The 21,406-nt window shown below is 40.7% G+C and overlaps 1 protein-coding gene across 1 annotated transcript in view; it reads left to right on the top strand.

Annotated features, from left to right (window-relative positions):
- The window catches only part of ADAMTSL3 (ADAMTS-like 3), a 465,021-nt gene that overhangs the window by 255,552 nt on the left and 188,063 nt on the right, over positions 1 to 21,406 (top strand). Inside the window, exons 10-14 of the mRNA XM_006870947.1 lie at positions 3,064 to 3,202; positions 4,272 to 4,322; positions 5,259 to 5,463; positions 11,483 to 11,630; positions 14,243 to 14,327. Of these exons, the coding sequence (XP_006871009.1) occupies positions 3,064 to 3,202; positions 4,272 to 4,322; positions 5,259 to 5,463; positions 11,483 to 11,630; positions 14,243 to 14,327 (628 nt within the window). The remainder of the gene's footprint in view (positions 1 to 3,063; positions 3,203 to 4,271; positions 4,323 to 5,258; positions 5,464 to 11,482; positions 11,631 to 14,242; positions 14,328 to 21,406) is intronic.

Below are 21,406 nucleotides of genomic sequence, written 5' to 3'. Positions count from 1 at the left end.
CACTCTCTGAGGGTCTCAGATCTCCACTGTCTGAGGACCTCTGATCTCCACTCTCTGAGGGTCTCAGATCTCCACTCTCTGAAGGTCTCAGACCTTCAGAGTGCACAGGTCTTTGGCTGTGCCCACTCCTAGCAGTCTCACTTCTGGGGACAAGTTAGGAGGTGTGTGCATGACTCACTGGCCAGTGGAAACCTTTCACAGTGAGTGGGACCTGCACACATGCTCGGATTTTATATTCAGAAGTAGAATCCAACCACCTTGAGTCAGGTGGGCTGTGGCTGCAGGAAAAATGAGAATCTACTCATGTACCCCCAACTGGAAGCAAAAGGATGGCAGAGATTTTTATTTTTACACATAGAACTCTCAAAAGTAACCATCTCCTTCTTCTTGCTTTATTCTCTAGCATTCACACATAGTAATTCAGAGAGAGCTTCCCATGTGGAAACAAGATGAAAAAGAAACTCTGCTTTGGGATGGGTATTGTAGTGTAAAATGCAGCTTAGTTCATTTGATTTAATTCCTGAAAGGAGTGTCTCACTATTGGGTGTCTGAGGAAAGATGCAGTCAGTTCCGGAACCACAAATGTGCCTGAGAAACCCTAGCACTGTGATCGTCCCCCAAAGCTATCTGTGAACACACAGATACCTCATGCTGCTTTGGGGCTACCTCCGTGTTCTGCCACTTTCTGCACAATTGCATAGCATTTATAAATATATAAGGCATGGAGAGGCACCCAAACCCGATCCTGACTGATAGCGAGCCCATTGCCCCATCGGGTTTCCAAGGTTGTAAATCTTAATGGAAACAGACTGCCACATCTTCCTCCTGGGGAGTGGCTGGTGGGTTCAACCTTCTGACTTTTTGGTTAGCAGTCCAGTGCTCAATCACTGTGCCACCAGGTCTCCTTTACAAGAGTGACTCTGCCTTATTTTCTTTCACTTTTAATTATCTCTAAATTGTCATAACATCAAGAGGAAAAAAATAATTGTCCCCAAATTATAAACACCTGGGTACTCTCTGTGTCCTCCTTCTAGAAGTATGTTTCCATTTAAACAAACATTTTCTCTGACTCAAGAAACTATAATCTCATTCTGTACTTGTTTGGTATCGGGAGGGGGGTGGTAAAATGGGGGGATGAAAGCACACACATAAAACCCACAAGGAATGCATGACCAAAATGTAATTACATTAGTAATCAAATCTACATGATTTGTGTAAGTGGCAAATTTTGGAGTCTTTGGGATGATCAGGAAAATTCGTTCTCTCAGGTACCTCGGGTATTTGGGTGGACTTCAGTGGGCTTGTCTGTCCTCCTCTGTGTGGGACACTTGAGACCAGTCTGGAGAAAATGTGGGAATTGCCACAGCCATCTGATACTGTAGACTTTCCGGCAGATATTGGCACCAGAGGCACATTTTATTGATTCCATTTGGATTTTCATTCTTGTGGTTTCGACCTTGCTTTTTGTAATGCATACCAGCATGTCTTCTGACACTCAGTTTACATCCCAGCCATGTCTTGTACAGAACTGCCCTAGTGGTTCAGAAAATCAGCTTCCTCTTAGCAATCAGGCCTTTCAATGTATAGATTTTAGACCTTTAGACCAATTTTTTCTTTTTTTAAGAGCTCATTCTGTTTTTGGGAAAAATTACCTTTCTTTAATGTTTAATTTAACATGGCACTTGTGCAAGGACAAGAAGCCTGGAGTCAGACCTTTCAGGAAGTATAAGTATCACTCTGTAAGCTGATTTTAGATCTATGGTACTTATCTCTATGAAATACACACTCTTCTCAGAGTGTCTATTCTGTACAAATTGAATTTAATAGAATCAGGAATAAGTCTTGATTCCTTCCTATGGATTAGGAGGAAAGTAGATTTGGTTCCCTCCCATATAAACCCACTGATGATTAGTTGATTATAACTCACAGGAGCCTATAGAACAGAAGAACAGCCCCATGTATTTTCCAAAGCTGTAACCTTTAAAGATTTCCACATCCTTCTGTCACTGAGCAGCTTGTGGGTTCAAACCACTAACCTTTCAAGGCACTTAGCCACTGTGCCACCAGGGCTCCTGTCTTCCTATATAGACAATGCTTAATTCCTCAGTAAGAAAGTTTATTGGCTCTGGAGATGCCCTAAGTACTCCAAGACAATTAATGCGTAAAATGTGGTATATACAAGCAACAGAATATTATGCATTACAATAAGCAACAACCCAGTCTCATGGGTAGATTTCAAAACCCTAATTTTAAGTGAGAAAAGTAGAATACAGGATAAGATTTAAAACACAGTATTTAGTGGTAGTAAATCAAAAGCAGATACACACAAAAATTAGTACATAAAATATGTGTGCATTTAAGAATGCAAAATTGGAATGGGTGCCTCTTGGAGGTGGGATAGGAGTGATGGTGGAAAAGAGGAGGAATTATTAATAAAGCCTGTGCAGTATCACCATGACTATGTGTTAATAATGGAAGAGAATGACAAACTTCTGCCTCTAAGGCCAAGCATTTTGAAAATGAGTCCATTTATATTTGTATAACACACTTGGCTGCAAACAGAAAGTCAGAAGGTTCAAGTTCACCCAGACACACCTGGTGACTTACTTTTGAAAAGTCAGTTAACAAACTCTTGGAGCTCAGTTCTAACTCTCAAACACACGGAGTTGCCATGTGTCACATCCACTCAGTGCTATCTGGTATTCCTGTTACAATTTAACTTATAAATGCTAAGGTTACCTCTTCCATGATCAATTCAAGTAGTGGTTTTCAGTCTCAGCCACGCATTTCAATCACCTTAGAATCACCTGGAATTTATTTTTTTAACTGGTAACTTCCTAGACCCCAACCACAGAGCTTTTGACTTAATTGGTCTGTAAAGGTGCCTGGGCTTTGGGCTATTTATTAAACACTGACCCTATGGTTCTATTATACAGCCAAAGTTGAGAATTGCTTAAAGACGGGTGAGGGAGTGGATGTGAAGACCATTTGTGGCAAGTGATAGCTTTGCCAAGCAAACACAAAACAAATGCAGTGTTCAGACTTTCCTTTCTGCCCTTTTAGGTTATCAGCTCAATTCTGCTGAGTGTGTGGATACTCGCTTGAAAAGGGTGGTTCCTGACCATTATTGTCATTACTACCCTGAAAACGTAAAACCAAAACCCAAACTGAAGGAATGCAGCATGGATCCTTGCCCATCCAGGTTTGAATGATTGCCTGTAGCCACTTTACTCTAGAAAGAAAGAAGTCAAAGGCGGAGCAGACTGCTCCATCCTTGTAGGACAACACAGATTCCATTTCCTAACTGAGCATACACCCGGATGGTGGGGGTCTGCATCTGCATTTATAACTGGGTCAGCAATAAGAACTAGGGGACATTTGCCCTTAGGTGACTCACAGATAGACTCTGTCTTGTACTGGGCTGTGTGCTGTGGGTGTTTAAGCCCCCTTTGAGCCTTTCCTTCTGTGGCTCTTCAAACAACTACATCGTGAGTCCATTTGACAGTCATAAATATCCTTAACCCGTCATTTTAGCTTTTAAACTGGGTCACCCATTACTGCATTTTGACTTTTGAAGTGTTCATATTAAATTCCGTATAAATAATACATTGTGCAAGGAAGTAGAAAGTTTTCATGCCAAAGCAGAAAAGCTATGCATAAATTATTCTGTTGCATAATTTAGTACCTGCTGACTTGGATTGCCTGGGGAAGTTTCCTGGCTTTACTACAATATCTTAAAATAACATCACAATCTCAAGTCCCAGAATCCCCCACGTATCTGCCAGCTGGCTAAGGCAGAGATACGCAAGTGGGAAAGGAAGCGTTCTCAGAGGATTTAATTTCCTATCACTAAACTGTTCATTTCCTGTAATCCTGGTTGAATGTAATTGTTAATTTGGACCTTTCAGAAGGACAAATTTTCTGAAATAAAGTGGTTTTCTGAATATTTGCTAATATGACAATGCATTAATATATAATTTATATATTTCATCAGAATAACATTTTAGATGACTAATAGCCATAAATAAATTTATCGAAATTAAGAAACCTGTTTTTCTTTGACTGATAAATACCAGTTGTTACATTTTCTGTGTTTTCCCATAGAATTGGGATGCAGGCTGGTATTTTAGAAATAGTTTCTGATAATTGGGATACTGAGTTTTCAATATAAAAGAATTCTCTCTTGGGATATCAAAACTCTTTGGGGATATCAAAGAATAAATGGGTTGGTTGATTTGGAAATGATATTCTTATAATAATTTCATTTGTAGTGATGGATTTAAAGAGATTATGCCCTATGATCACTTCCAACCTCTTCCCCGGTGAGTCGCATGTTTTTCTTTCTTTGTGTGTGTGTGTGTGTGTGTGTGTGTGTGTAAATGACTCTAAGTGGTTTGCAAGGTAGTCCCTGGGTGGAGCAAATGAGCACATGTTCAATTACTAGCTGAAAGGTTAGGGATTCGAACTCAACAAGAGGCTCCTTGGAAGACAGGTTTGACAATCTGCTTCTGAAAGGTCATACGGCTTTGAAAACCCCGTGGAGGAAGTTTGTTGTATACCACATGAGATTACCATGAGTTAAAATGGACTTGACAGCAACTAACAACAAATTTGCAAGGAACTGTAGCATCTGTAGCATTGGTCTAAAATGTCCAAGGGGTACATGGTAGCCCCGTTAGAAAGTTAAAGGAAACCAGACTTCACAAGAAAGATCTTTCTAAGACTCAGATGGAATAGGTTGCATCATAAGGAGGTCCCTCCCTTCACCGGAGTGTCACGTGTATCTTGGAAGTCACGTATACCAAGTAGATAGAGGAAGCTCAAGCATTTCAATTGATCAGAACTTTGAATCCTCCTGTCCGCAGAGGTGACTAGTTAACTCTTCATGACTTTGAGTTTCTCTGATTCTCTAGTAATATTGTCCTTTAGAACTTTGCACTTTAGAGATAGTTACAAGGTGCTTTCATATTCTGTACTTTAATTGATTTGTTTCTCATAATGGCCCTATGAAGGATAGCTAGGGTAGGAAAACCATTCCTACTGGAGAGAAATCTCAGGTTCAGAAGAGTTGTGTTAATCTTGTGACTACAGATTGTGGGTGACAGTTAAGACTAATATTTATGACTCCAAGTACAGACCTCTTTCTCCTGAGTCATAACAATGTCCTGAGGCTCTGCCTATGACAGCCATCTTTGTATACTTGAAATTGACAAGCATCAAACAAGAGAATAATGTGTTTCTATTTGTTTGGTTTTGAGCTGGGAACATAATCCTTGGACTGCATGTTCGGTGTCCTGTGGAGGAGGCATTCAGAGACGCAGCTTTGTGTGTGTTGAGGAGTCCATGCATGGGGAGATACTACAAGTGGAAGAATGGAAGTGCATGTACGCACCCAAGCCCAAGGTTATGCAAACTTGCAATCTGTTTGATTGCCCCAAGTGGATTGCTATGGAGTGGTCTCAGGTAAGATGTGAGAATATGCCCATTTCAGTGGAAACTCAGGTTTTATTGACTATTTTGCTATATGCCCAAAATCATCTATAAACATGGTCCCTACTCTTTGAGAGCTTAGGAAGATTGTTGGAAGACAATGCAAGAGACCACAAACATGAATGTAGGTGGACGTAATGAACCTTACGGTCTATGATATATCTGGAAGGACCTGTTGTTGGAACAGAGTTGACCAAGAGTCTTTGTTGTAGGATTTAATGGGTCCCTGAAAGATAATAGATTTTAAATAAGTATATAAACAAGCTGTAGAGATTACCACTGTGTGGGCTGGCTGAGCAGGGGATGGCCTAGCAAAGTCAGTAATGATATGAAGTGACTGCTCACTGAAAGGAGTCCTGGTGTGGTGCTGTGGGTTAATGTGCCAGACTGCAAAGCTGTTTGAACTACAAGGTAGGCAGTTCAAGCTCACCAGCTGCTCCTCGGAAACCCTATACTGGGTCGCTATGGGTCAGAATTGATTTGACGGCACTTAACAACAACAACAACTCATTGAAAAAGAGAGAACCCATGTTAATAAGAACTGGAAGATAAGATGGAGATGCTGGCATTGAGATTAGAAATGTATTTGATCCAGGACTTATTAAGAAGCTTTATCAATTTTGTTGAAAGAAATTAAAGGGTTGTTTTTGTTTGTTTGTTTCATAAGTAAGTCTAGATAGACTAGAGTTATAAAAGACCAGAGGCAGGCAGCTTAACAGGATGCTTCACTATTAGTCATTGAGGATCAGGTGGAGAGAAAAGAGGACAAGAAAGGAAGACCCTTCCAGAGTAATGACAAGGTCTCATGTCAGATTAGATTAGTTCCCACTTGCTATAGAGATGACCTAGCCAGCCCCCAGAACAAATAAAGTACAGTTTGAAAATTTGAAAACGCACGTCTTAGTATCTCCTATTTTCATTTTCTACGGAGTGAGACGTGATTGAACCTTGAGTTTCTATAGCTCCTTTTGAGTGATTTCTACATATTTAGTCCAACATACACATGCATACATATATTTATTCAGCTCCTTACTTATTCTGCATGTCAGCTACTGGCTAGAGAGTAAATAAAACTTGTTATTACCAACAAAATTTGAGATTCACTTGCAAAGACAGGTATGCAAATCAACAGTGTTATTTCGTGTGTGAGCATTAACATCAGTTCAGTTCTACAGTAACATAAAGGTGGGTGATTAGCTCCTTTTAGGGGTGTCAGGGAAGGTGCTAGAAAGGAGATGGCTGGTGAGTTTGAAGCAGCGACCTTGCGGTCGAGTGCTTATCCTACAGCGCCACACCTAACATCATAAATTTATTATCTCACAGTTCTGGAGGCTACTAATTGGAAACCAGGCTGTCAGCAGGACCGCATTCTCACAGAAGTTTCTAGGGACAGGTTCTTGTCTCTCTGGCTTCTGGTAGTGTGAGATATTCCTTGGTGTGTAGGTGTCTTCACATGGCCAGCTTTCCTCTGTGTGTCTCTCTGTCTCTTATTTGTTTCTTGTAAGAACATCACTCAGATAGAATTAGGACCCACCCTACTCCAAATGGCCTCATATTAGCAAAACTGATAACATCTTCAAAGACCCTATTCTTTCAGAACAGTCTGCTCTCTGGCTCTTTAAATTTCTTGACTTTCCCAAGTGAAAAATACATGCACGTCATCCCTTAACTTATTACCATCAAGTTAGTTCTGACTCCTAGGGACCCTATAGACTGTTTCCAAAACTGTCAATCTCTACAGGAGCAGAAAGCCTCAACTTTCTCCCAAGAGCAGCTGGTGGGTTTTAACTGCTAATTTTTTGGTTACCAGTCCACTTTGTCCCAGCATATCCCAAAGTGTCAACCTATTCAAGCATCAACTCCAAGTCCCAAATCTCATCTTTTCAATCATATATATCAAGTATGAGTGAGATTCTGGGTATGGTCTGTCCTGGGGAAGAATTGTTTTCTGTGATCTTGTGAAATCTAGAATAAAGTTATCTGCTTCCAAATTCAGTGTTGTTGTTGTTGTTGTTGTTAAATACCGTCAAGTCGACTCCAACCCACAGAAGCCCTATATAGGGTTTTCAAGGAGCCGCTGGTGAGCATTAACCCACAGCACCACACCAGGACTCCAAGCATAAAGTAAGCATTCCCATTCCGAGGAAAATAAATTGCCGGGAAAGGAAAGTCTAAAGCAGTCTGAAGCCCATCAGGGTAAATTCCGTTACCGCACTGATGAGTGACCTGACTTGTCCTGGTTTGGTCCTACTGACCCACCAAAGAACGGAGTCTTGGTGTGGCACTGTGGGTTAATGCGCTGGACTGCAAGGCTTACACCGCAAGGTCCGCAGTTCAAGCTCACCAGCTGCTCCTTGGAAACCTTATACAGGGTCGCTATGGGTCGGAACTAACTAGACGGCAGATAACAACAACAACATGCGCATGAAAGGAGCCAGAAAGGTAGAGCTTAAAGCAAGTGAAGAGATTCAAACTCACCAGGCGCTCCTTGAAAATCCTATACATGGTCCCTATGAGTCAGACCTGACTCAACAACACTTAACAACAACAAGCATCTACGTTCTCGCAAAGACGAGAATGGAGCACAAAGTGAATTCCTGCTCTCACTCTTTATGCTGTTTTTCCTTCAGGATGGGCTCTACATCTCCTGTTAGTTGTCTTCTGATCCCTCCATTTCCCTATCATCATATGGGCTCCTCATTGGTCATTTCTTCCAATGTTTGATGTACTTCTTTCCCATTCCATCAATCTGTTATAATTGTATTCATAATGCTGCTTTGTTATAGTAGTACTATAATTAGTTCTTTGGGCATATCAGATCAGTCCTGTTTGTCCCTGTGCATGCCTGATTTAGGCAAAAGTCTCTTTTTCTATCTTTCCTTTTACTACACTATTCTGACAGTTCAGGATGTTTCCTGCATTCTTTGTGGTTAGCCCTATTCCCTGTTATAACCATCTAACAAATTCCATTAGCTCTCAAGGCCTGAAAATATTTCTCTGTCTTCTGGACACATTAGGACAGCAACTTTGCCCCCTCAGTTCTGGGTGTTGCTACCACTCCAGGCCCTGAGTCTTGGCCCTTTCCTCCTGTCTCAGTGGAAGAAAGGTAGCCCTGGAGGACAGCCCTATCCCCCTGCCTAATAGTGTAGTGGCCCTATTTTACTGACCCACCAAAGTGGCAGTCCTACCCTCCACAACCTCTGGAACTAAAACTTAGAAGGTGGCCTTGCTCCCTTTTCTTAAAGAACGACATATGTTTCCAGCCAAGCAGCTACAGAGATGGTTTTTCTGCCTGCAGTATGGCAGTCTTACTTTATTCCATGCAGGGTTTCTACTGAGATGGTTGTTTGGATCCAAAAGTCACACAATTAATCTCTTTGGCAAATGGTTAACCGGCCACATTTTTGCATCCTTTCCAAAGGAGTAATCTTTGGAACAGACTTTCTCACTTTTGATTATATGAATAGGCTAAGAATTTTCCAAATCTTCAAGTTCTATTTGGCACTGTGGATTAATGTGCTGAACTCCAAAGCCGGGTAGAACCAAATGGTAGGCGGTTCAAGCTCACCAGTGACTCCTCAGAAACCCTAGACAGGGTTGCTATGGATCACTTAATAACAATAATAGCAACTTTCCACAAAACAGTCTAATATAATTCAGCCAATGTTTTTGACATTTTATAACAAGGATTGTCTTTTCTTCAGTGTTCATTATTTCTTGTGAAAACCTCACCAGAAGCACATTTACTATCTATATTTCTGGCAGTATTCTGCTTCTGGCAAAATATGATTTCTCTAGTTCTTCTTCCTTTTTATTTTTTTGATTTCTCACCAGAATCACCTTTAATGTTCATAATTCTATCAACAGTCTCTTCAAGCAGCCTAGGCTTTTACAATCTCTCACCTCAAATTTCCCTCAGCTTCTACTCATTGCCAGTTCCAAATCTAATTCTACATTTTAGGTATTTGTTTCCGCAGCATCCCACTTCCTACTAGACAGTGCCATATTCATTTCCCAGGGCTGCTGTAACAAAGTACCACAAGGTAGGTGACTTTAAACAACATGAATGTAATTTTTCACCATTCAGGAGACTAGTAGTCTGAGTTTTGAGAGTTGTCAGGGCCATATTCCCACTGAAAGTCTTGGGAGACAGTCTTTCTTGTACGAGCTTCTGGTTGCCCCAGGTTTTCCATGGCTCTAGATGCATCTTCCCTGTACACCCCCACCCCCCGTGTCTGTCTCTCTGTATGTCTTCTCTCCTATTAGGACACCACTCAGTTTATCTAAGAGCTACCCTATTCCTGTACAATCTCCTGTTAACTAAACTGATAACATCTTCAAAGATTCTTTTTCCAAACAGGATCACATTCATAGGTACTAGGAGTTAAGACTTGGGGGACTCAACTCATCCCATAACACTTGGCCAATATAAAATATTGACCTCTTAGAAACTAATATATGCGTTCTTCAAATTGATAAATTTTGGAGTTGTTGTTAATAAGTGTCATCAAGTCGGTTCTGACGCAGAGTGACTCATAGGACTTCTGAGGAGCACCTGGTGGGTTTGAACCACCAACCTTGTGGTTAACAGTCCAGTGCTTATCCTACAGCCTAATTTCCTAGAAACAAGGTCTAATCTCAAACTTCACGAAAATTATTAGTTATTTGTTCAGTGGTCACAAAGTGACATGATGAAATAGGGTTGAAGTATCCCAATAGTCTTCCCTTCCTGAAGAGGTGTGCATACTCAAAAAATTCTCTGTATCCTCTGTCTAAAACAGCATAGAAAGAAAGCATTTACAGACTTTGGAGAGATTCGTCAGATTCTATAGAGTGGTGGTGGTGGTTATGTGCCGTGGAGTTGGTTCCAATTCATAGCCACCCTGTACAGGGTTTCTGAGGCTGTAATTTTTTGTGGGAGCAGAAAGCCTCATCTTTCTCCTGCTGACCCTTGTGGTTTACAGCCTGATTCATAACCACTACGCTACTATCAAATCTGGCAATGGGCAGCTCTTGGATAGAATTACACTGTACCCCTTAGGAACTGTGTGACTTTGAGCAAGATCTTTAGGTAGTAAGCTGTATGTTTGCTCCTCTGTTTAATGGGTATGAAGCTGGTCACTGGTGAGTATGCTCAGACTAGGGAGGAGGGAGGATTAGGGAGATCACAGGTCAGGTCGGTGCCTGACCTGAAGCAAATTCTCAGGACCCTTGGCTCCTTCCAGGGATAGAACCCAGATTGGTGGGGTCTGGTGTTTATTCTACTAGGGGTGCCTTTTTAAGAAAAAAACTACAAAACATAAACATTGGATATCAAAGTGAATGTTTACTTTAAATTTAAAATTGCAGCAAATTACAAATTTTAAAACCGATAGTACAAACTTTACAAAACTTTAGAAAAAATTTTGTAAAGTAGCGTAATATGTTAATTTTGATTGGCTAATGTACCTATATTTTTTTTTTCTACACATTTTGGTTTAGTATTTTTTGATGATCTCTTTGTTTAACAATGCTTTTGTTAGATCAGTTTCTTTAGACAGAGTAGAAAGATAATCATATCGTTCCTCTAGCTGGTAAATCAAAATTTGATTTTTTTTCCCTAGATAGCCTAGAAAGATTTTTTTTTTTTTTTCATCTTTACACATGTTTTTTAATCACGTCAGGTAAACTTGAATCAAATTTGGGGAAACCTGCATCAGATTTCTTTTGTATTTGAGCTGTAAGGTTTCAAGACATTTGTTTATCTTGTGTTGTAGCTTCTTCTTAGGTTCTCTGGAACTTGACTGTAGGAAAGAGTCTCTTACTAGGGAGAGGCCCAGAAGGCTGAGCATACAGGCAATTGTTCCATCTCCCTATCATATGTAATATTTACCCCAAGATCGTCTGTATTTAATATTCATGTGGATCAGTGACTTTTCTTTGCATATAAATTAATACTCTTGTGGATTCTTTCTTGCAAAAGGCTATCACTCTTCCTTATTTTTCTTTGAAGTGCACAGTGACTTGTGGCCGAGGGTTGCGTTACCGGGTTGTTCTGTGTATCAACCACCAAGGACAACATGTTGGGGGCTGCAATCCACAATTGAAGTTACACATCAAAGAAGAATGCATCATCCCTATCCCATGCTATAAACCAAAAGGTAACTTTGTGGTGTGTTTTTAATTCAAAGCCAAATGGTGTTTTCCAGCTCTCATTCCAATATTGCCACCCTTCTATTTCTACTCATTGACTCTCATATAGAGAAGTCTTGGTCATATGCTTGGCTGCTAGCCAAAATGTTGGTTGTTCAGCCTCCTCCGGCAACCCACAGGAGAAAGACATGGGATATTAAATATTACATCCTAGAAAACGCTTTGGGATAGCTCTACTCTTTCACATGGGTTCATTGTGAGTCAAAATCAACTTGATAGCACCTAACAATGATGACTTTTTTATAAATATAGTTTTGAAGGTAGATTAGAGTAGACCTGTCAATCTGATAGAGAGGTTGGGCTTATGTGATTTTATTGATCTGGAGAAAAATCTGAGCTCTTGTTGTCTCAGTATATAGTGGCCAGCTCCTGTCTTCTGTCTAGCCTTCTACCAATATATCTTGGTGGTCATAAAAATGTTGATGAAGCCCTGCCATGAAAAGAGAGAGAGAGAGGAGAAAGAATAGAGGAAAGAGCAGGAAGAGTCTAGTTTCTCCTAGGTTTCTCATTCTTCTGCTTCTCAGTACTTAGTACACTGGACTATTAATTCTTGAGGAAAGAACAATGTGATCTTCATCATATGTCTTAGTGCTTAACAGGAAATGAATGAAGATTTTCAATTCCCAATCTGGAACTTCAGATGCATTTAGAATTCCTCTTATGGTCCTCGTTGGTCCTTATGAATTTGAAGAAATGGGTAATATTTATAGTTTTGTGAATAGATACTGTAGGGTAAGCACTAGATTGCTAATCACAGATCAGCAGTTCAGACCAACTCTCTGAAACCCTATATAGGGTCACTATGAGTCAGAACTGACTCATAGGCACAATACAGCAACAACGACCTATAGGATTATTTCATATTTTTTACTAAATAACAAGGGTACTTCAAAAAGTTTGAGGAAACATGGAATTGAAAGAAAATAGAGTTTTTCCGTGAACTTTTTAGAAGCCCTTTCATGTTTTTTGTTTGTTTGTTTGTTTTTAGAAATGGAAAAAGATTCTTTCCATTCAAAGAGACTTCTGTAGTACATTAGAGGAACTAGGATAATTCTCCTTCATTTTATCTGGATTCATTGTCCATACAGATAGCCTTATAATTAATTATTCAACAAATCTTTGACTATATCTATCTTCCAGAAAAATCAAAGATCCCCATTGGAGTGTACAAACACTGATTATGGAAATCCATGTTAGCAGGATGCCCTCTCATTGATTTTTTTTTTTTTTTAAGTTTTTATTGTGAGTTGAGTAATAGTTTACATGGGAGAACATCAGTTTTGCACCATCGTTGCATTGCAATTATTACAATCCCCTCCGTGCATCATCATTCAATAGCATTTGCTTCTATTCCCTCAGTTTTTTATTTTTTGTTTTTTTTTTGGGGGGGAGAGGGGGATGTACACGAAAACACTCAGGAATATATAATCATTTAAACAACCAAAAGGCACATTCTGCAAGCCTGCCTCCTGGCTTCCAGCACACAGCCTTTCTCTTTCCACGAGTCTATATTCTTCAGCTGCTGTATCTCTCCATGTCATCATCTCTGCCTCCATCTCTGGTGTCACTGGTTCTCTGGATAGGGTCCCACACTCCACTTATGCTCTTCTCCCTTGATGGTCCTAGGGTCCTCTGTTACTGGGCTGTAAGATTAAATACTCTCCCCTTTTTGTTACAAAACTTCTACCTTTACAGTTGTGACAGTCTCCTTGATTTTTACTCTTAGTGACCCTATATGACAGTGCAGAACTGCCCCAGAGGGTTTCCTGAGCTGTGGTCACCACATCTTTCTCCTGTGGAGCTTCTGTGTGGGTTCAATGTGCCAACTTTTTGATTAGCATACAAACATTGTGCCACCTCCAGGAAGCCATAGTGAGGGCTCCTTTCCTCCCTTCTGCATTCAGTGGAATTTTCAGAGCCACCTTCTTAGTGTGTGTATGATTTCCCTGAAGCGTATCAACACCATTTCCCTTTTCACTTCATAACTAGATTTTGTTTTTCTTCAAATCTAAGGAACTTTCAAAGGAAAGAAAGGAACACTATCTTACTCTTACTTGCTAGTTGTAATTAGTGATCGTCTTTCTCAACAGCTATGAACAATCATCAAGGTGTGAGTGAGCAGTAGGATCTATTCTCTCCTCTTCCCAACTTCCTAAGTCTCCATGTTATTTGCTATTCTCCATTAATTCCTTTATTCAATAGACAAGAAGAATTTGTGGCAAAATAAAACAAGCTGATATGACTGAAATATAACTTAAATGTGTAAACAACAGAGTTTAGTATTGATTTATAAAAGGCATTTTAATGTTAACTCGGGGAGTACATTTGACAATACCATGGAATTGTTTGGATTGCATTTTGAAAATCTGTTCATTAAAAATCATGGCAGAACTATTTGGTTTAATCTAGAAGCTACCTAATGTACTATGCTAAAGGACTCAATTTGCACTTGAACAATGTTACCTCTATTAATGAAATCTTCATTGAATAACCATGTATCGAACTCCGTAATAATAAACAATAATTATGCTTGTTGCTTATGTTCCTTTTTTCTTCTTAGAAAAAGGTCCAGTGGAAGCTAAATTACCTTGGTTAAAACAAGCACAGGAACTTGAAGAGACCAGAATAGCAACAGAAGAACCAACGTGAGTCCAGGACCTTTTATGGGAGTAACCAGGGCATAGCCAGTTAACATGATAGATGTCATTTTTGTACTCATTGGAGTCCAGTGATACATTTAGTATCCAAATGACCTGGATTTTCAGACTCTAGAGAGCTTGAGCTGGCTAGACTTCTTCTTTATTTCACAATTCAGCAGTCCTACTTTGGCAGTATCTGTGAGAAGCACAGAAAAGAACCGTATTATTTAACTCAAAGCAGACTTAGTGGTTTCTTAAGAGATTGGGGATTATTCCTAGATTAACACATATGGTTTGTCCAAGGACCATCACACCATTGTACAAATTAAACAATCGCCCCATGGTTAAGTCATGGCCAAGCTCTATAAAACCAGTTATGTTGAAATGCATTAGGTGAACTGAGTGACCCTAAGGATGAATCCCAGAGCCATTGTGATACAGGGCAGTGGAGAGAGCGTGGAACCTACACCCACCACTACTGTCTGTATCACTTTAGACAAGTCTTTAACTTTTCTATGTCCCATTTTCTGTACCTACAAAATGAGCAAGTGGAGCTTGATCTCTTCGGGGTCCATTCCAACTCACAGATTCAATGACTGCAATCCACTTGTAATTTGACAAGTCTTTGTGAAAGTACCCGTGGGAATTAAGAATCAAGAGCAAGTCAAAGAAGCCTTCTGGAGACAGAGATGTAGGGGCTAAAGAGAAGGAAGGAATCAAAGGTGCTCTGAAATTTCTAGTCCAGGAGTCTGTAGGAACTCTACCACCAATGGCAGTCTGTAGTAATTAGACAGGACAGCTTTTCCCCGTGTCATTCCTGTTAAGTCTGTGGCGCCGACAGGCTGTCTACAAAGGAGCAATTCACAGAACACTAGAGGAAAAGGAATCTTAGAGATAATACGGCCAACATGCCTCTCAAAACCATCATTTCTTCTTCAACACTTTCAGCAAGGGACAGAGTTCCTTGACTTATGTTGAATAACTTAGGTTATTTGAGATTTTGTTTTCCTCTTTTTCTGTCAAAATATACCTTCTGCTAATTTCTGCACATTGAAACAACAACAAATGCCCTATTCCAGGTGGCAAATTTTCACAAATTTAAATAAAGCTGTCATGAGTCCCAAAAATATTGTCTTTCCCAAACTCATCATTCTTAGCCTTTTCAATGGTTTTTCATGCTTTGTTTTTAGCATTGTTGTTTTTAGATCCATTACCAACGTTACTGCTCTTTTCAGAACATTCTCTCATTTGTCAATGTCCTGTTTAACTCTTGGGCCAACCTAGTCATGAGCCCATGGGGAGTGTGTATTACTTCTCTTTGAAAGGCACCATGTGTCTTGAATGCAGTCAGGGAATGAGTGCATGACACTTTTGATGTTCTCAAAGCTTCTTCTCCTGAACTGCTGTCAAGCCTGGGTGTGAACACAGAAGAACTTGGGGGTGATGTGAGAATGACTGACCCCAGAGCACTCAAATGAAGGGAGAAGACGGCTGGTTGGACTCATTGCAGAAGCTTGGAAATCTACTAGTGAAAAGGGGACTTGCTGGATGGATGGTCAAGGGGTGAAATTAATGAACAGTGGAAGAAGTAGAAACAGACAGGGTCATTGTTACAGAGACCAAAGAGGTTAAGAGCTTAAAGAAGGAGTCTTAGTTTTGTAGTGCTGATATAACAGAAATACTACAAATGAATGTATTTTAAAAAAAAAAAAAAGAAGAAGAAGAAGGAAAATAAATTTATATATATATATATGCTCTCATAGTTCAGAAGTCTGGTTGTTGTTGTTGTTGTTGTCAGGTGCCATCAAGTCAGAACCGACTCATAGCGACCCCATGCACAGCAGAACGAAACAATGTCCGATCCTGGGCCAACCTCACTACTGCTGCCACACTTGAGTCCATCAATGATGCCACCTGGCCAATCCATCTCGATAGGGGTCTTCCTCTTTTTCTCTGACCCTCCACCTTACCCAGCATGACATCCTTCTCCAGCGACTGTTTCCTCCGGACAATATGTCCAAAGTATGGAGACGAAGCTTAGCCATCCTGGCCTCCAAGGAGCACTCTGGCTCACTTATTCCAAAACAGATCTATTGGTTCTTTTGGCAGTCCATGACACTTTCAGTATTCTCCTCCAACACCACAATTCAAAGGCATCAATTCTTCTACGATCTTCCTTATTCACTGTCCAGCTTTCACATCCATATGAGGTTATTGAAAACACCATGGCCTGGGTCAGGCGCACCTTAGTCCTCAAGCTGACATCTCTGCTCTTCAATACTTTAAAAAGTTCCTGTGCAGCAGATTTTCCCAATGCAATACGTCGTCTGATCTCTTGACTGCTGCCTCTGTGAGTGTTGATAGTTGATCCAAGAAGAATGAAGTCCTTGACAACTTCAATCTTTTCTTCTTTGATAAGAATGGTGTTTATTGGTCCAGTGGTGAGGATTTTTGTTTTCTTGACATTGAGATGTAATCCATTATCGAAGGCTGTGCTCTTTGATCTTCATAAGTAAACGTTTCAAGTCCTCTTCACTTTTCAGAAGCCTAGAAATCCTAAATATGGGGCACCAACTCTAGAGGAAGGTTCTCTGTCAGCTCTGAGGATAGACCCATGTCTTTCTGCAGTCCTCTGTTCCTTGGTGGTTCTCATGCGGTACTCACTCTCCCCAGTTTGTGCTTCTTCATCTCTGTATCTATGTTGTTCCTTATAATCAGCAGTGATTAGGCTTAGGACATACCCACCATTCATAAGAAGTTCTGGTGCGGCTGTGTGGTTTAATGCACTGGACTGCAAAGTCCGTTTGAACCGCAAGGTTGGCAGTTCAAGTTCACCAGCCGCTCTTCAGAAAGCCTGTATAGGGTTGCTATGGGTCAGAACCAACTCAATGGCACTTAACAACAATACTAATAAGACTTCATTGACATAACAAATAAACCCGTTAACAAATGGGATTACATCTCTAGATCCATGGCTTAGAATTCCAACACATTTTAGGAACACAGTTAAATCAGTAAAGAAAGGGTGCAGCAAATAGAATTCATTCTCATAGAAAGTCAAATGAAAAATGTATGAGGACTAAGAAAAGCTACTTAATTGGACAAGAATGTCTTTTTCAGGTGACCTTTTCAAAGTATCATTCAGAAGATAGAGAAGGAAACATTAGAGAGAATTAAGAAAGTAATTTGCCAAAAAAAAAAAAAATGGCACAATCAATATTTAACTAGTAAAGGAAAAGTTTGGCAACCAAACTGTAGAAATTCATGTTTATGTGTGTGGTTGACTGCTAGTTCTCATTTGAAGTTCGGGCAGTTTTGAAGTTACAACAGTCTCAACATATTAGAATGGCAATTTGGATTTTAGACAAGCTCATGACTATTTCTAGACCTGACCTCCCACCGTACAAGGCTACCTATTGTTACCAAGGGGATATTTAGCAACTCAGAGTGATTGTATGTAGGGTTTCTGAAGCTATAAATCTTAGTGGGAGCAGAAAGCCTTCCTCTTTCTCCCACTGAGCAACTGGTGGATTTGAACTGTTGGTTTCGATCTTATCAACCCTACTTATAAGCCAGTATATCGCCTAGCTCTGGTAGCGTAGTGGTTACGAATCGGACTGCGAACCTTAAGGCCAGCAGTTTGAAACTACCAGCCGCTCCTCGGGAGAAAGATAAGGCGTTCTGCTCCCGTAAAGATTTACAGCCTCAGAAACCCTGTACAGGGTCGCTATGGGTCGGAACCGACTCAACGGCACTTAACAACCACAACAACAATATCGCCTAAAACCCCCTCCCAGCTTTTATCTCCTACAATTCTGTAAAGCGTGCAAAGGAGGAACCTATGGAAAAAAGGCTTCTGAAGAGAGGGATGTAATTGTATTATAACGTGAGATGTGTCATACAGTTAACAGCCTGGAATGATGCCTCGTAACAGGATCTTTTGTTCTCAAAACACAAGTAGGTAATGATTACTAATTGCATATGCTTTCTCTTGGTTCATGGAAGTGCTGTACGGTTAACCAAAACGGAAGCCTGGAATCATCTTTCCTTTTCCTCTTCTCTCACATGTAACTAACCACTGAGTTCCAGCAATTATATCTAATAAAGTATTTCTCACTCCATGTCCTTGTCTCCCTCTCTAGTATCATCTTTGTCCAGATCCGTAGTCACTTACGAGGATGTGTCTAGTAGTTTTCTAATTTCCTTCCCTCTCAGTCCCCTCAAATCATCTTTCACCAGTCACCAGAATGTTCTATTTGTGCAGAGGCAAACATTTTATTCTTTATTCTTACAATTCAGAATATCCAGATGTGCCCCGTCACCCAAAGATTTGCGCTTGTTCAGAAGACTAACACGACTGCAGGGCGTCTTTGACTGCTGCCTTGCTTGGTTTGAATGGGTGCTCCCTCCACTCTCTACTCTTGCTTTTTCCTTGCTCTGTAGGATAAGTACTGGACTATGAACCACAAGGTTGGCGGTTTGAGTCTACCAGCCACTCCATGGGAGAAAATAAGGCTTTTGTCTCCTGAAAAGATTTTAAAAGCTTCGGAAACCCTCTACAGGGTTGCTATGAGTCCAAACTGCCTCTGAGGCACTTAACAGTGACAACAGTATTCTTCCACGTGTCTTCCTCCCTTTGATCATCCTTTCCACTCTGTTGGAAATAGCCCCTATTTGATTGACTTAAAAAAATTACAGAAAATACCAAAGCTGTATACAAAAGGAGACTAGCATAATGAGCCCCCTCCTATACCTGTGACCCAACTTTAACAGTTACCACCTCTCATCCCCTGTGGTTTCACCTGTAGCACTAACGCTTATCTACAGCCTGACTGGATTCTTGGTAAAGCAAAGTCAGACTGCATAGCATAGTAGTCATGTTAGTATTTCAGTTGGTTTCTCAAAAATGTAAGGACTCTTGTTTTTTGTTTTTTTTTAAAGAACCCCATTAACCATGTTTTAAAGGGTGGCTTTCTGATCACTTCTGTCAGAATGTCCAGTATTTTTTAAGTGCAGATTCCTGGACCCCACTTAATCTGTCACTCTGGGGGTTGTTGTTGTTGTTACGTGCCCTCCAGTCGTTTCCGACTCATAACGACCCTGTATAGGATTTCCAAGGAGCAGCTGGTGAGTTTGAACTGCCGACCTTGTGGTTCAAACCGACCTTGCTATCCAGGGCTTTATCCCACAGCACCATATCAGGACTCTAGCCCAGTAATCACCATTTTTTAGCAGGTACATCAGATGATGTTAGGCGGGCGAGTGCTTTTACATCTGGGAGCCTCTGAATCAGATAGTCCCTAAGGTCCTGTGCAAGTTCTGAAAATATTATCAATTTCTTGAGTTGGAAAAGGGTGACATCCTATGAGCTACAGTGGGTTTGAGGACAAGGACAGATCAGTAGTAGAGTCCTTGCCTTCTGTGTGGAGACCCAGGGATTCTCGGTCAGCACACCTCCAGCGCCGCCAGCGCTCATCTGTCCGTGGAGGCTAATGTGTCGCTGTGATGCTGAACTAGCCATCAGAGTAATACCAACTAGGAAGTAAGGCCTAACCATCTACTTCCAAAAAGTCAGCCAACGAAAACTTGGTGGATCACAAGAGTCCCTGGGGATGACGCAGGACTGAGAGCATTTATTTCCTTTGTGCACTGGGTCACAGTGAGCTAGGTGCCAACGACAACAACAGCTAGCAACAGCAACACCACAGTGGCTTGAGGCCCCATAGTCATTCCATTTTCCATCAACCTCACCTGACTTAACTGGTGGTTTTCTTCCGCAGAGTGAAGCTAATGTGCCTTCTAATGAAGTCCTGGTATGGTGCTATATGATAAGCACTAGGCTGCTAACCACAAGGTCAGCAGTTCAAATCCACCAGTCACTCCTCAGAATCTGTATGCAGGGTCGCTATGAGTCATTTTGGACTCGACAGCACTTAACGCCACCACCACTCCTTTCTCCCCAGTGTGGAAGACTCAGCTGAGAGCACATGTTCTTGGTCTAAGCAGCCATCTCTCCTCTGCCTCTACCGTCTCTCCCTCTGTGGTCCCTGCGCAGTGTTCCTTTATAATTCACACTGCCTGGCAGTTTCTGGCCTGTTCCTGGCTGTCTAGTGTGAAGTTTATAGTTTCCTGCCACCACTTCTAACTCCATTCATTCCCTAGATTTCCAAACAAAACCGCAACATATCTCAGCTTCCAGTTCATCCTTTTATTACCACTGTCTTTTGTGGTTTGGGGATGCTTGCTTGTTGACAATGACTGAGAGAATGAATGTAGCTTATTTCAGATCCCTTGAGCAAAGCCTGCCAAACCCACTTGGAGAAGATAAATATTTCTGCCTCTGTGGTTTGCCATGGCCCAAGCTCTGAATTTACATAGGGAGCGGATGTTCAAAAGCCTTTTTTCCTTTTTTTTTTTAATTTGAGAAAATAAAAATTATAGCTTATAAAGCTAAGCCAAGGAAACTGCAATTTTGAAATGTTCTTCACTTTCAGCTGTGGAATGTGTTGAGCATTGATACAGTTCATTATTGTTTTACAAGGGCCTCCTCAGAGCTTTCTTACTTTCTCTGGGATTCTCTGGGCTTCAGCCGTTTCCTTTCCATCTCCCCCAGGAAATAGAAAAGATTTGGAACACTTTTGTATGTTTTCTTCACTGTTGCTTCAGCTTCTCCATTTGTGAGGATTCTATCTGCTAAAATCAAACGAGCGTATAGCTTTAGAATCAGGTTTTTTAGCAATGGGAGTAATTATGACAATAAATATTGAGGGTTTCTAATGTGCCAGACTGTGTTCTAAGTCTTCTATATGGATTAACTCCTTTAGTTACCATAGCAATACTATGAGGAGGCATTAGTACTATCTTCATTTTAGGCATGAGAATAACCAAGGCACAGAAATATTAAGGAATTATCCTAAATTTCAAAGCTAATATGCAATAGTACATAATTCCACTGTGTGTGATACTAGAACAAGTTCCAGTGTTGCCAAATAACCCCGAGGTTGGGCTAATGGAATAGACAGAGATGAGTGGTTAGATTGTTGTATTGTAGGATTTAGGGACCAGAGAAGGCACTTACTTACAAC

Source organism: Chrysochloris asiatica, unplaced genomic scaffold, assembly GCF_000296735.1.
Source record: "Chrysochloris asiatica unplaced genomic scaffold, ChrAsi1.0 scaffold00156, whole genome shotgun sequence".
Lineage (NCBI taxonomy): Eukaryota > Metazoa > Chordata > Mammalia > Afrosoricida > Chrysochloridae > Chrysochloris > Chrysochloris asiatica.
The sequence above is the reverse complement of the archived record's forward strand: the minus strand, read 5'-3'. Positions and strand labels throughout refer to the sequence as shown.